This window comes from Microchirus variegatus, assembly GCF_963457635.1.
Source record: "Microchirus variegatus genome assembly, chromosome: 8".
In the NCBI taxonomy this organism is placed as follows: domain Eukaryota; kingdom Metazoa; phylum Chordata; class Actinopteri; order Pleuronectiformes; family Soleidae; genus Microchirus; species Microchirus variegatus.
Genome location: NC_139809.1, coordinates 12,880,925 through 12,895,639, shown reverse-complemented (window position 1 = coordinate 12,895,639; position 14,715 = coordinate 12,880,925). Strand labels below are relative to the sequence as shown.

At 43.0% G+C, this 14,715-nt stretch overlaps 1 protein-coding gene across 1 annotated transcript; it reads right to left on the bottom strand.

Moving 5' to 3' along the window:
- Positions 1–4,653: 4,653 nt before the first annotated feature.
- Positions 4,654–12,693, bottom strand: LOC310930374 (proton myo-inositol cotransporter-like). Its single transcript, XM_083893336.1, has 12 exons — positions 12,488–12,693; positions 11,228–11,697; positions 10,072–10,231; positions 9,756–9,964; positions 9,544–9,652; positions 9,291–9,454; positions 9,043–9,157; positions 8,020–8,145; positions 7,815–7,933; positions 7,573–7,725; positions 7,237–7,409; positions 4,654–4,989 (listed from the first exon to the last, which is right to left on the bottom strand). The coding sequence occupies exons 2-12, from the start codon at positions 11,670–11,672 to the stop codon at positions 4,825–4,827; spliced, it is 1,938 nt and encodes a 645-aa protein (XP_083749462.1). The 5' UTR covers positions 11,673–11,697; positions 12,488–12,693; the 3' UTR covers positions 4,654–4,824.
- Positions 12,694–14,715: the final 2,022 nt, after the last annotated feature.

Genomic DNA, 14,715 nt, shown 5'->3' with positions numbered 1-14,715 from the left:
TCGGGGCTAACGTTTTTTAATATTCGTCGTGTGTGTTTAGACGGGACGTTATTGTGCAGAGGATCCAGGTCTTTAAGCAAATATAAAAAGGGGAAAGAGGAGTGCGTCTTTGAAGAAAAGGTTGCGTAAACAATTTTTACATCCAGATTTTACATATGTTCGTTTTCAGAACACATTCACATGTGGCAACAAGCGATTCATTGTTGACAACAATCAACAATTATTGACAATAATGGAGTTGCCATTGGTGCAGAATTACCCGAGATCACAATAGTCTTTGTGTTATAGATGCATCGACGTCTGTGTGTAGTCAAGAAATGACTGAAATGCAGAAAAAAAATAAAGATTTATTATAAATAATCCCTCTCTCTTTAGTCATTATACACTCTTAGAAATAAGGGTTCCAAAAGGGTCCTTCTACAAGGGCTGAGGTTCTACCTGGAACCATTTGCTTCTGAAAAGCCCTTTCCCGAAGAAAGGGTTTTTCAAGGGTTCTTGGTAACACTAATGGTTCCAGTAAGAACCATTTTGATTCAGAGAATCCTTTAAAATCCCTTTCCTGAATAAAGGGTTTAAAAAGGGTTCTTGGTGGAACCCTGTTAAAGGTTCCACCTGGAGCCAAAAGGGTTCTCCTACGAGGACAAGCCGAAGAACCTTATATGGTTCTACTTAGCACTTTTATTTCTAAGACTGTGCGTCGTTCCTTTGTATATTGTCAAAGGCACTTTGAGATGTTTGTTGGTCTTATACACTCTTAAAAATAAGGGTTCTTCTACAAGGGCTGAGGTTCTACCTGGAACCATTTGCTTCTGGTTCTTGGGGTTCTTGGTAATACTAATGGTTCCAGTACGAACCATTTTGATCCAGAGAACCCTTTAACTTTATAAAAAGGTTCTATCTGGAGCCAAAAAGGGTTCTCCTATGAGGACAAGCAGAAGAACCTTATATGGTTCTACTTAGCACTTTTATACAGGAGAAAACTGAAAGAAGAATGTAACACAGCATTGGTGATATTTAACTTTTATTTGGAGGGTTTATTGGTAGAAGTTTGCCGTCTTTAGTTTGTCTTCTCTCCTCTGCTTGAGATCTTTTCTTGCCAGCCACTCTTCAAACGCCTCCAAAGCCTTTTTATCTCTCTCCTCTTTCTCTCTCATGCGTTCCTCCTCTGCTTTCATTCTCTTAAAGTCTTTGCACTTTGTCATGGCTTGCTTCTTTTCGCACCAGTTGCGGAAATTCGACTTGTTGATCCTCTGTCGTTCCAGCCACTCCTTTTGTTTTTTGAGCGTTAGATTGTTTTCCACTTCTTTCTCTTTCATGCATTTTTCTTTTTGCAGGTGATCGTGTTCCTTTTTCCATTTTTCGAACGCCTTTTGAGCCGAGCGGCTTTTCTCGAACTTCTCTTCGTCGATTTTGAGCTTCAGGTCATTCTCGGCTTCTTTCTCTTCTCTGTACCTCTCTTTGAGCAGGTGATCGTGCTCCTGCTTCCATTTGTCAAATTCCTTTATCGCACGCTGCCTTTTCTCCACTTTTTGCCGTCTGCTCGCTTGCTGCTCTCGTCGCCTCATGACTTGCTTTTGTCTGGCCTCGGCTTTGAGACTCGCTTTCTTTTTCCCCCAAGCTTCGTACGACGCGACGGCAGCTTCCTTTTTGGCTTGTTCTGTCTTTCTCTTGAGTTCTTCCTCTTCCTTCTTCGTTTGCATGTTCTCTCTCGACTTCTCATTTTTCATTTTAAGCCATCGGTGATAGACGGCCGCTCTGAGTAAATTCACAGTGAGTGGCTCGGACTCTTTTTGGAAAACCTTTTGGTCCAAAAGTCTGAGAGTTCCCAGATACTTTGGTTCTATCTTTAAAGGGAATTTTGATTTGATTGATTGGTTTTTCATTGTTTCGATTTTATCGATTTCTGGATGAGAACTTGAAATCCTGGCGTCGGACGTTCTTCTTTCCTGGTTGTGTGAGAACTGAGCGACACAATGAACTGAGTGACTTCCCAAGTCTTCATTGAATTCTTCAAACGATTGATGGAAATTGGGACTACAGCTCCTGGCGGCTGTGGGGTGGTTGGATGTGTGAGTGGAGTGGATCGAGGACGCAGAGGGAGTATGTGACCTGCCGAGGTCCTGGGTTATGGCTTCTCCGAGAAACCTCTCTGCAACTTGAGCAGTGGGATTCGGCGGCTCCCTCTCTGCTAAAGGCACAAGTTTGAAGTCCAGTCTCGATCGATGTCGAGTCTTAACAGTGTTGTGTCCGCCATCTGATATCACATTTTGACTCGACGTTTCTAAGGGACTGCTGTTTCTTTGCATCTCCAGGAAGGCAACTTCGTCTAAAAGCTCCACGTCTTCAATCCTGGCTCGAGACGTCTGCGCCTTTAATACACCGACCCTATTTTTTGATTTGCGGGGTTCCCTTACAGAAACATATTCGTCCTCATCAGAGTCGGGGTACAGGTCTGCTTCTGAGGGACTGTGGATTTTCTGCATCTTCAGGAATGAGTTTTTCATTGTGTCCTCATCCACTGGAAGTTCAACGTCACGTCGAGATTGATAGATAGACAGATGTGCTTTATTGATTTCAGAAACTGGTAAGTTTTTGGCTCTGGACAATCCCGCTTTTAACGCGTCCGCTTTGCTTATTCTTGATTTGAGGAGTTCATTCACGCGATCGTCGTCGACCTCGTTGAAGACACCAGAGCAGGAACGGTTGTCTGCTTTTGCTCTGCTGCTTCTCTGACGTTTCAAGAATGAGTCTTCGTTTGCGCTGCCGTCATCTGAAAGCTCAAAGTCTTTCATTCTGGCTGTATTTTGTGATGATTTGGAGAGCTCTTCCACCGAATGAATTCCATCTTCATCAGAGTGGGCGTAGTGGCTTGCTTCTGAGGCGCTGTGGCTCTCTGAGTCTCTCTTTTTGCCTTCTTCGTCTGAAAGCTCAACATAGTTCATTCTGGCTGTACATTTACGACCCTTAAATGCATTTCTGACCCTGTTTCTTGTTGATTTCGGGAGTTTCTTCTCAGAATCGTCTTCAGAGTCGGAGTAGCGGTCTACTTCTGAGGGACTGCAGATGCTGGGGTCTTTCAAAAAGGACTCTTTGTTTGTGTCGTTGTCATCCGAGAGCACGGCTGTGTTCATTCTGATTATAGACTTCACGGCCTTAAATGCATCAGCCCTGTGTTTTATTGATTGATGGAGTTCATCCATGAACTCATCTTCAGCCTCGCTGAAGTCACTGGAGCAGGGGCAATGGTCTGATTCTGAGGGACTGTTGATTCTCTGGGTTTTCAGAGATGATTTGCCTTGATCATATGAAAGCTCAACATCATTAATTAATCTAGAGTCCCCAGCGTTGAGTGCATCGGTCGTATTCTTTGTAGTTTTCAGGGGCTCATCTTCAACCTCATTGAAGTCATCAGATAAGGATTGGTGGTCTCCATTTAAATGGCTGCGGATACTTTGGGTTCTCAAGAATGAGTCTGTCTTTGCACCGTCGTCATCTGAAAGTTGAAATTGTTTAGTTTTGCCTCTCGACCTCCCAGGCTTTAACACACCAGCCCTATCCTTTGTTGATTTCAGGGCTTCCCTCGCAGAATCATCTTCATCCTCATTAGAGTAGGAGAAAAGGTCCTCTTGTGAAGAACTGTACATTTTGGGGGTTTTCAAGAATGCACCTTTCTCCGTGTCTTCATCATCTGACAGCTCAAAGTTGTTCATTCTAAACTCGGCCTCAACCTCACTGAAGTCACTAGAGCACGAGTGGTGGTCCATTTCTGAGGACCTGCTGTGGGTCTTCAGAAATTTGTGGCTTTCCCCAAATTTGCCGTCATCGTTTAAAAGCTCAGCATCGTTGACTGCGCCTCTCGACTTCCAAGCCAGTTCTTTCACAAAATCATCTTCTGTCTCACTGAGGCCATTAGAGCCACTATTGTGGTGGTCTGCTTCTGTATCTTCTGCTGCTTCAGCATCCTGAGGTGCATTCTTTTGGTTTTTCATTCTGAAGACTCACAATGCTGAGCCACCGTTACTTCCCGTTGGTTGGCGGTGATGTTTAACTGCAGTTTGCATCTGTAAAGTTGCATTAGCCCTCTATTCTGAACCGATTCTTCCATCACATCTCCGTCCTTCTGTTGTGTTGTTTTACAACAGTTATCAGCTGGAGCTGTTTTTCATTTAAGTCTTCTCCTTCTTCTATTTCCTCCTTAAAAATTGGTGCATGACCCCCGTTGTATTGTTGATGCTGCTGCAGCACATGATCCGGAATGTACAGATCAAAGGCAGATGACTCCTATGGTTGCCATGGCAATTCATGTACAGATCAAAGACAGGTGAACACGGTCTAAATGACTGTATTATAACACCGTATAGCCGCGTTTCCACCAAGTGGGACTGTTTGGTGATGGTATGTATATATATTAGCCAATATTTTCCAATAGTACCAAGACCGTGCCATTTTTGCCACCCAATGTCCTCCATTGTTGTGTGTTGTGTTGTCGTTGCAGCGGTATCATTTCAACATGAAAACAAAAATATGACATGAAATATTCCCTTTTTCAGGAATTTTTATTCAAAACAGTTATGACAAAATAATAGTGACTGGAGCAAATATTCACAATCGGATTGTTGCTTAATAATTGTGACAGGGAAGACTGGTCCTAAATTGAACATTAGAGAAAGAACAAGTTAAACATCAGAAAGAAGAGCAACTCCTAGCTAAGACTGTTAGCAAGGAGCTACAGCAGTCTGTTAGCTAGGAGCCACAGCAGCCTGTTAGCTAGGAGCTACAACAGCATCTAGGACGCCGTGTGCAAAAGTGCTGTTCAGGTCACCATTATCTGAGCTGTGGAAAGAAGGAAATGAGATTCATAATTACAAAAAAACTTCTGTAGCATGGCAACAAAGACCTTGACTTCAGAGCAGTACTTACAGTTATATATGCTATGCCACTGTCTGAGCCCACAGTTCCATAGTGTGGCGAGCTGAAATCCAAACCTTGCTAGAAAATTGAAAAGGGATAACGCAAGTTTATTGAAGTGTCGTTTTCACATACAGTCAGCAAACCAGCCCTGCATGTTTTATATAACTTTCCTTGCCCCTACTGTATGAAGGCATGAACCTCACTGAAAACATGGGTGATTTAAGCTAATTAACGACTCGAGTAATCAAATAAATTAGAAATAAAAGTCCTAACCCTAACTCTAACCCTATAAGGTTCTTCGGCTTGTCCTCATAGGAGAACCCTTTTTGGCTCTAGGTAGAACCTTTTTATAAAGGTTCCACCTGGAACCTTTTTGGAGGGTTCCACCAAGAATCCTTTTAAAACCCTTTATTCGGGAAAGGGGTTTAAAAGGGTTCTCTGGATCAAAATAGTTCTTACTGGAACCATTAGTGTTACTAAGAACCCTTGAAAAACCCTTTCTTCGGGAAAGGGTTTTTCAGAAGCAAATGGTTCAAGGTAACACCTCAGCCCTTGTAGAAGGACCCTTTTGGAACCCTTATTTCTAAGAGTGTAGGATCTATAAGGAAATCCAAACTCCTGATTTCAGTCACTGAACTCACAAATTACAATTTAACCTCATGTTTTCAGTGAGAGCACAAATGATGTCATGGCCACGTAACGAACGACGCTTCAAAGAATTTGAACTATCCCCTTTTAAAAAATTAACTCTCATTATATGTCATGAAATTATCTTTTAATTCTATAAGACAAAAGGTGCAATCTCTCCCAGAGAGTCCACAACCTGCTGATTCATTAACACCAACACTGATTTTAAGAGAAAATGTTGCCATTTGACTTTTTCCGCAAACATGTTAAGAATTGGTACATAACAAACAAAAAACGAATACTGATGTTCACCCTTTACATCCGTCAGTGAAAGGTGTTTGAAAGGAATATCAGATTGGACGACTCTGTTTGACAGAACTGTCTGTATATTTGTGTTTGTGCAGCGTCGCCAGCGTTTTCTACAGACAAAAGTGTTTGAATTGTAGCTTTTGTAGCTTTCATATGTGTCATATAAACAAGCGCGTTTGCAGAAACGTACAATGGCAACATTTGATCGCCACTCCAACACAGAATCCCCAGATACACTAATGTCCACGGTTTTTTGATCACTTGTTTAATTCAATCGAGATGAAACATTTTCAAAAAAGTTCCTGTATACGTAAGAAATGGAGATTAGCTGCCACATTCATGTTCGTTTCTGACTCAAATTGTATCAAATGCGACGGCACAGGGTTACCAACAGCGATAGAAAGCGTAATACTTGTGAGACCAGAAATTCAGAAATCTTTGAGATTTAGCTCAGAGGACGGGTACAAGCAGGTTTGATTTTGCTGCTCGTCGATGAGCTCGACACTCGGCACAATCGGTCGCCGTCATCCACAGCATCTGCCATTTCCAGTTCACTTTAGAACGAAGTGGAAATTTTGAAATATGTGCAAATCTAAAAAATAAGTGCTGGGTACGTTAGCACATTAAAATGTTGTTAATGGCAACAACGTTAATGCATGACCCGTTTCCATGGCGAAAAAGACGCAGGTGTTTACACTCCAGTTCGACTGTAGGCGCGCTAACGGTGCTAAATGAGCTAACGGAGCTAACAGGGAAACGGTGCCTGGACTCCTGTGCCGTGGCATGTAAACATGACGTCACATGCATCTTTTTTTTACGGTTAATCGTCATGAAAACGCGCCATGCATTAACTGTGTTAATGTGCGTTAAAGTGCGTTAACGCTAATGTGCCCAGCACTGAAAACGATGCATAATAAACACACTGATTTATTCCGTGTCAGTACCTCCCTGTAACCGTACTTCAGAAAACCTGAAATAGGTCAAACAAAAAATGATCACTAACCCTTCAACAACGACACAAAATGATAAATATTTGAAATGTTTTTTCTTCAGGCACCCTCGTTTGTGTGGACAGTAGTGTAACTTTCCACCGTCACGACAACTCAAACTGAAGAAAAGTAAACAACAGAGAAACTGAGGAAAACAGAGTCCTTGGGAACAAGAGGAAATGCCACTCAGTTGAGGATTCATTCATGGTTTTATGCTTATGGTCGACTGCAGCCACCAGAGAGCCACGTGGCTGCCTTTCCTCTTCCCCGTAGAGACGGTCTTTCCCTTGCGTCAACCCAAAAGTTAAAAAAAAAATTAAAAAGCCAGAGAGGAAGTAAAGTCTTCCTAGTCTACATCTGAGGCATCAGTGTCAGAAAGGAGGCGGTTGCTGCCTTTTACCCGGACGTAGTGGACCTCGCGTTTGCTGTTGGGTGCTGAGGCTCCGCAGGAGCAAAGCGGACCGGAGAACAGGTTCTCTATGTCCTCCAGCTGCACGCCCCTGGTCTCTGGGAGGCAGCTCAGGACAAAGACAAGACCCAGCACCACCAGGCCTGTGTAGAGGAAGAACGCCCCTGCAAGACAGATTCACATGCTCTCTTTTACTGATAGGACCTGGTACAGAGTGCTTTTTTTAGGTAGCTGCTCTGGAGAGATTCCATTCCATTATGGTTATTTCCTGATGTTTAACCCTTCGTCGTACCATATTTAACAAGCAGCTGACGTCGACAGTCTTACCGTAATAGGTCAGAAACTCTGCGATGTGGAGGAACGTCAGAGACACCAGGACGTTGAAGATCCAGTTGACCCCCGCTGAGCAGGCGTTGCCGGTGCTGCGAGCCCACAGCGGGTAGATCTCAGAGTTCACCGTCCAAGGCATCGGACCCATACCTAAGACAGACGCACAGAGGAGGAAAACTTCACGTTCAAGGAAAAAGACAGATGTGAGAGATGTGAAAAGAAGTGGAACACTTTCGGACCTGGAGCGAAGGACGCAAGGTAGAGAATGAGGCCAATCAGGACGACCCAAGAGTACGATGTGGGACAGTAGTTGTAGGCCCAGATTGCACTGTCATTTCCCTCTGTCATGTTGTAGCATCTGCATTTATTTAAAAAGAATAGAAGATAGATCTTGAAACCAACATTTCTTTTTCTGGTTTTGCTATCAATCAGTGTCTCACCGACCGTCCCCACGCTGCGTGATCTGTGGACGAGTGACCGGCAGGAATGCACGACGAGTCGAACACTTGGGTTCCGTTTTCGCGGAAACAGAATCCACAGTTTGGATCCAACATGCACGGCTCACACAACCTGGAGGAGAGAGCCGACAGTAAGCACTCTCACACCCGTTTCATTACACAATCTACTGTGCGACAGACGAACACAAAACACATTTAGTCTCTTCAGCTACTTATATTATAGGTGGAGTCGAGTATGTGATGTTGGTATCCATTCTACACAGGTTTCACTACAACAACAGCTGCTTTATTAACCTTTATCAGCAAGGGCAATGAGTGAGTTTAACACCACAACGTCATGTCGATGCACCTCTGCTGCCACCTAATGGCTTTATTGCACACTGCACCTTGGGTGCTGTATTGATTCGGTAACATCTGAATCGATTTAATCATATATTTGTAGCAATTCAATTTAACAAATGGCTCACCTGATTTAAATTATTTCAGCGCTGTAGTACATCCTATATTTGTTATTTGTTATTTTGGGGCTTACAGTGGTCACAAAATAACAATTGAACTTAATGTTGGAATGCAGCACATACTTTAATTTCCTGTTGGAAAATATAGCTATTTAATAGCTAAATAAAGCGGCAAACAAAATCTTGAGATATTTCAGCATTGTGCTGACAGATTTTATTAGGTAAGCCTTCAATATCTCCTTTGCACATTCACCTGAATGTAATACACTGGCCGTGTGTTACTGTGCATCATATAAAACCCTTAACATTCCATTTTAAGGTACTAAAGTAGGGCAGTATTACATCCCAGAGATGCCCAGCCTTGATATAGTGTGTTTTATGAGTCAAAAGACAGTGGGTGGGTAAAAATATGACATTTTATGGATAGAAAAGGTGAGTTAAGACCTTTCAGTATTTGAAAAGCATCACAACTCGCTTATTCACGCTACCTACATCCGTGACAAACAGCCCCTAAACTAAACTAATATTTCAGTATGATGACGTCTTCTTACCCATACTGTCTGCACGTTGAGTTCTGAGAGTCGACTGGGTGGAGGGTCACGGGCGGGGAATTGTGGGAAGAGAGCAGGAACCCGACTGCCAACAAAGCCAGACTCAGCCCGGTACCTGCATCAGACAAAAAAAAAGAGACAATGAATAACTTACTAATGACTGAATGTTAATTAAGTAAAAGGTTTATCAATCATGTCTTAGGCTGTCATGGAATGAAGTAGCAGCAGTATCAATTTCCATTACAAACCTAAAAGACTGCCCAGGGTCAGCTTCCTGCGACCCACTCTCTCCACGAGCCAGACCCCGACCAGCGTGAACACAAAGTTGGTCGCAGCGGTTGCCGACGATAACCAGATGGCCTGTTTGTCGTCCCGCACCCCGGCCATCTGCAGAATGGTTGCACTGTAGTACCTGGATGATGATTACAATTTTTCTAAATGATTTTGCGACTCAAAACTATTGTGATTTGAGCTTTTTACAACGAAAGAATCATCACCCACATGACGGTGTTTATCCCCGCCAGTTGCTGAAACATCTGAAGGCCACAGCCGACGAAGAGAGCCCGGCGAGTCGGTCCGTGAGCGAGAATCTGCAAAATGACGAAGCTTCCTGCAAACGATCTGTCATCACTTATCAACTTCAAATCTTTTTTTTTTTATGTGCATTAATCACGAAATTCACTTTTGTCGTGTGTTTTCAGACACATCCTCACCTGCTCCTGCCTCTCTCTCCTCTTCCTCGATGCTGGTTTGAATGGCGTCGTACTCGTCATCGACGTTCTGGCCTCCTCTGATCTTGGCGAGAACACGACGCGCCTCTGAGCTGCGGCCCTTTTGGAGAAGCCAGCGGGGGCTTTCGGGGAGGAAGAAGAAGCCAAAAAACTGCAGCAACGCTGGGAAAATGGACAGACCTAGCATGTACCTGTAGTGCAGGGGCAGAAAGAAAGGGGATTTGCAGATTGGGGAGTGAGGATTTAAAGATCTTCAACAGCTTAACAGAGAAGATCAATAGATAAAACATATGCTCACCTCCAGCCGTCATGACTCAGGAAGCTAAACGCTCCGTCCACCAAACTGGAAACGAGCTGACCGCCAGTGATGAAGACGGAGTTTATGGTGACCAGCTGACCCCTCTGTTGAGACGGGGAAACTTCCGCGATGTAAACAGGCACGGTCATCGAGGCGATACCTGAGCGGGAGAGATCGGGATTCAGAAGGACTTACCGACTCGCATACAGTTCATACATCCAAGTGTCTGGATGAGGGAATCGTAACCAGAAATCCCTTGTACAGCACTTAATGGCTGATATGAAATTGATTTTAGCCACTGGAATACAATGTTCATTGGTTTGTGTGGTAAATGTGTAATAAAAGAGTATCAGCCGGAATGAAAGGAAAGCTATACAAGACAGTGGTGAGACCAGCGATGCTGTATGGTCTCGACACAGTGGCACTGAGGAAAAGACAGGAAGCAAACCTGGAGGTAGCAGAGATGAAGATGTTGAGGTTCTCTTTGGGAGTGACGAGGATGGATAGGATCAGGAATGAGTTAATCAGAGGAACAGCACGTTAGATGTTTTGGAGATAAGGTCAGAGAGGCCAGAATGAGATGTACAGAGGAGGGATAGTGAATATATTGGTAGAAGGATGCTGGGGTTGGAACTGCCAGGCAGGAGGTCTAGAGGAAGACCAAAGAGAAGATGTATGGATGTAGTGAAAGAGGACATGAAGTTAGTTGGTGTGAGAGAGGAGGATACAGAGAACAGGGTTAGATGGAGGAGGTTCAGAAAGGAAAAGTAGAAGAATACAATGTTCACTAGTTTATCTACTGACTGTTAGTAAACCACTGACTCCCAATACCAAAGTCTATAAAGTAAATAAGTGTTTATTAGCTTGCAGGGAAACAGGAGCTGCTGGTCTACTCTTGCCTTGTTTCATAAGTTTGTGTCAGTTAGGCAAATTGAAGGATTTCAAACACGATAGTCTCAAAATAACATGTTTTGAAGTTTGACTAATGGATCAACGACTCCTGTGTGTCATGGTGTAATATTACTCGTTTTCTTCATGGACTTTGGTGCCAGAGAGTGAGCAGTTTACACTAGTCTCAGCTTCCAGTGAGAAAAATCTGCAAGCTTGTGAGGTGATGTTTTAAGCTCTTTTTCCCAGTTTCCAAACACCTACTCACCAATACCCAGACCAACTGTGATCCTGCCAACAAGAAGGACCACCTTATCCGGGGCTAAACCCAAGATGATGCTACCGACGGCGAAGATGAAACTGGAGATAAGGATGCAAATCTTGCGCCCCAGCCAGTCGTTCAGGAAGCCCCCACTCAGGGCAGAGAGTGCCGCAGCTCCGACCGTGCTGGAGACCAGCAGCTCCTGCCAGAGAACGGTCAGGTTCATCTCCCTCTTGAGGAGCAGCATGGCCCCAGACACCACCCCGGTGTCGTAGCCGAAGAGAAATCCTCCCAGGGCGGAGAAAAATGCCAAGACGTAGACGAACGTCGTCGTGGGCGCATCTTGGTCCTCGAGATCGCCGCCTGCGTTGGGGTCCCCAGATGATCCAATGAGACGCCGCTCTCCATCGCTCTCTGTTTTCTGCCTGCTGGTGCCCACAGAGTGGCTCATGTGCTTCAGGCAGTATTTGTCCTGGCTGCAGGACATAGGGCAAAGTGAGGTTAAACTGGCTGAGAGTTAGGGTTAAATAATTTGGGGGTGGATATTTAAATGCAATTACTTTTTTAAACAGATTTTGCTACTTTTTAGTTAGTAGTTTAGTACTTGGTACAGAACACAGAGCAATCTAAAATGGAATACAAACACAGGAGCCTTTGTAGTTTATTAGTTGTAGTGGTTCACGTTGTGATTTCATTTGAAACTGTTCAGCCTGAAGGGTTCACTTAAAAGGTACAGTAGGCAGGATTTGTAGGCACTGTGTTGATAAAATAATATTAATAATAATAATTAAAAAAAATGTCCACAAAAACTTTGCAGCATAATATAAATTGAGAGATCTGAAAGAGAGAAATAATCGAGCTCTTTTCATGGCACCAAAGCACCCACTACTGGCAACAACATCAAAACAAGTGTAAAAAAAAAATATATATTATTATTCTTTTCTGAAAATAAAAGTGTCTGTGTTGATATGGAACGGTTTATAGCTCACAACAACAATGTATTAATTATGTGGAATGAATTACTTAGAAGAACGACACATAACTCAGTTATAACTTGATAATAAGTGGTGGGTGAGTTTGAGACCTCTGCCTTAAAGTTACCGTACAGCCGTACGCAGGTCAAAAATCAAGGCAGGGCTGAGCGAGAATAAAACGCGGTTCCACACAAGAGATAACAATGCCTCACTATTTAAATAGCGGACATTCTCAGTTACCTCTTATCTACGTGTATTCAGCGCAATGACGCCCGTTTAAAGCAATACTTACTGAGCTATCTTAGCTAACGATAGCAGTGCCTGCGGTTAACGCGGTCACTACTTCCGGGTATCGCCACGTCAGGGCTACGTCATGACAGACATCGGCGCAAAAGATCAGCGGCTGCCTCCTCTTCAGTGTTGTGATTCTTCTCCTCGTTAGTCGTTTTTTTACCACTACTAGTTATGTTATCCATCCCCAGTTAACCAGCGACTAGTTATGTCCTCCTCACTGTGCCTCCATGTCTGTCCAGCGTCAAGCGTCACGTGACTTCCGTGCCACAAAAACAAAACAAACAAAAAAAAAACTGAACACATCTGAAAACGATATTATTTTCATTTATGTATGTTCTTATTTGCGGAAAACGTTTTTATCATTAAGAACAGAAGTTCTAAAGCCATCTTTTTGAATGAAATTGACTTATTACATAAAAATTATTTAGTAGTATTCGGCGTAATTGAGGATTTTCTCTGTACATTGTTGTTATTAGCATAAATATTTAGCATAAATAAAAGTAGCCATTAAAACCAAAGTTCTCCCTCAGTTTCCAATTATGTTGTTATGGTACATAGTTTATAAGCACCATAACAATCTTGTACATACGCGCATTATAGTCATTCAGACACAACTCCTTTTAACAAACTCCTGTATGAGTCACAATTTCGCCGCAACAGCTGCACACATACACGGCACAGGCAAAGTACGTACAACCATAGGTCATAGGTACTAGAACCTATGGTTATGTATAGGTACTACATAATTTTTCAAAATTGTGCAAAAATAACTGGCACTGTACCTGTGAAAATGCGTCTCCCTGCTTAACACACGAAACGGGAAGTTTTGTGGTCTTTTCACCGGATCATATGACTGTGCTGCTGACGCTGGGAAAACTACATGTACACGCCTATTTGTTATTGGATACAGGCAGAGACGGCTCTGAGCGCACCTCTACAGCAGTGGCGTGCACAGGCATTTCAGGGGGGCTCCAGAGAAAAAGGGCACCCCGTTCATAATAATAATAATAATGATAATAAAAAAACATTGGCAAGCCCACCTTTTGCCATATGTCAGGTGGGTTGGGCTCCAGCTCTTTGGTAGGATTGCGTCCTATTCCCTGAGTCTAGGCTAGTACCGCCACCCGATGGTGAAGTGGGATACTACAGGCGCGAGTATACCAGGGTCCGAGCACTTTGGCGTGCGTGGCAAGTACGCGGAAGTACACCAGGGCCTTAAGAGTTCATGTTTTTTTGTTTTTTGAATGAGAAAAGTTATAATACATAGTATTATTATTATCATTGGTTTGAGCAGTGTTTTAATGTAAAAAAAAGTACAAAATTCACGTGTCCGTACTTTACTGATACAAACCACACTTTACCGTCACTTTTGTGTACTTTTACTCCACTAAACGTTCTATTTTTGTAACGTGTTAATACCAAAAAAATCAGAAGAAGAAGCGGTGGTAATAGTGTGGATTTATATAGAGTTGTTCTAGTCTTGATGAGCTGCTTTACACTACAGTATTAATATTCACCCATTCACATGCTTCAACATAGGGTTAAGTGTCTTGCACAAGGACACATATGGACTTGGCAGAGTGGGGAATCGAACCCACAACCTTCTAGTGCTCAATCCTAACTCCTCACTTTTTAAAATTACTTTCACTTCTAAAACTTGAGAGTACATTTTATATTAGAATTACTTGTGATACTTGAGTAATGTCACATACTTTAACCCTTTAAGGTGCTGCTCAACCATTTGGTCGACCACACTTTAAGTCACTATATCTCATTGAAAAATGCATCAAGCTGAACTCACGAACACTTAATGTTGTACTTTATGAATTATGCAAACCAGGTTTATTATGAACAGACAGACGTCTCAACCGTTTGGTAGAGGCCTGTATCTAAAATACTGTAGGGTCTAATTTCACGTTATTGTTGGTGGGTATATATATATATTTTTTTTTTAAAGTGACTTCAGCGTCTACCAAAGTGATTTTCTGGTAAGGAATTTGTAGTTTTATTGAAATGTCCCTTTTAGGTCCTTTATACAAGACTGGCTTTGAGTGATGAGAGGCGGCCTGTGCGGCAGTGAAACCCCCCCGTCCTCCTCCTCCCCCTTCTTCAACAAACGGGAAGTTTTTCTCTAAACAGGAGTCATGTGACGTGACAGCGGTTGGGGGAGAGTAGCGTTACTGTATATGACATGTTATGACGCGAGTACACTCAGGATTCACCGCA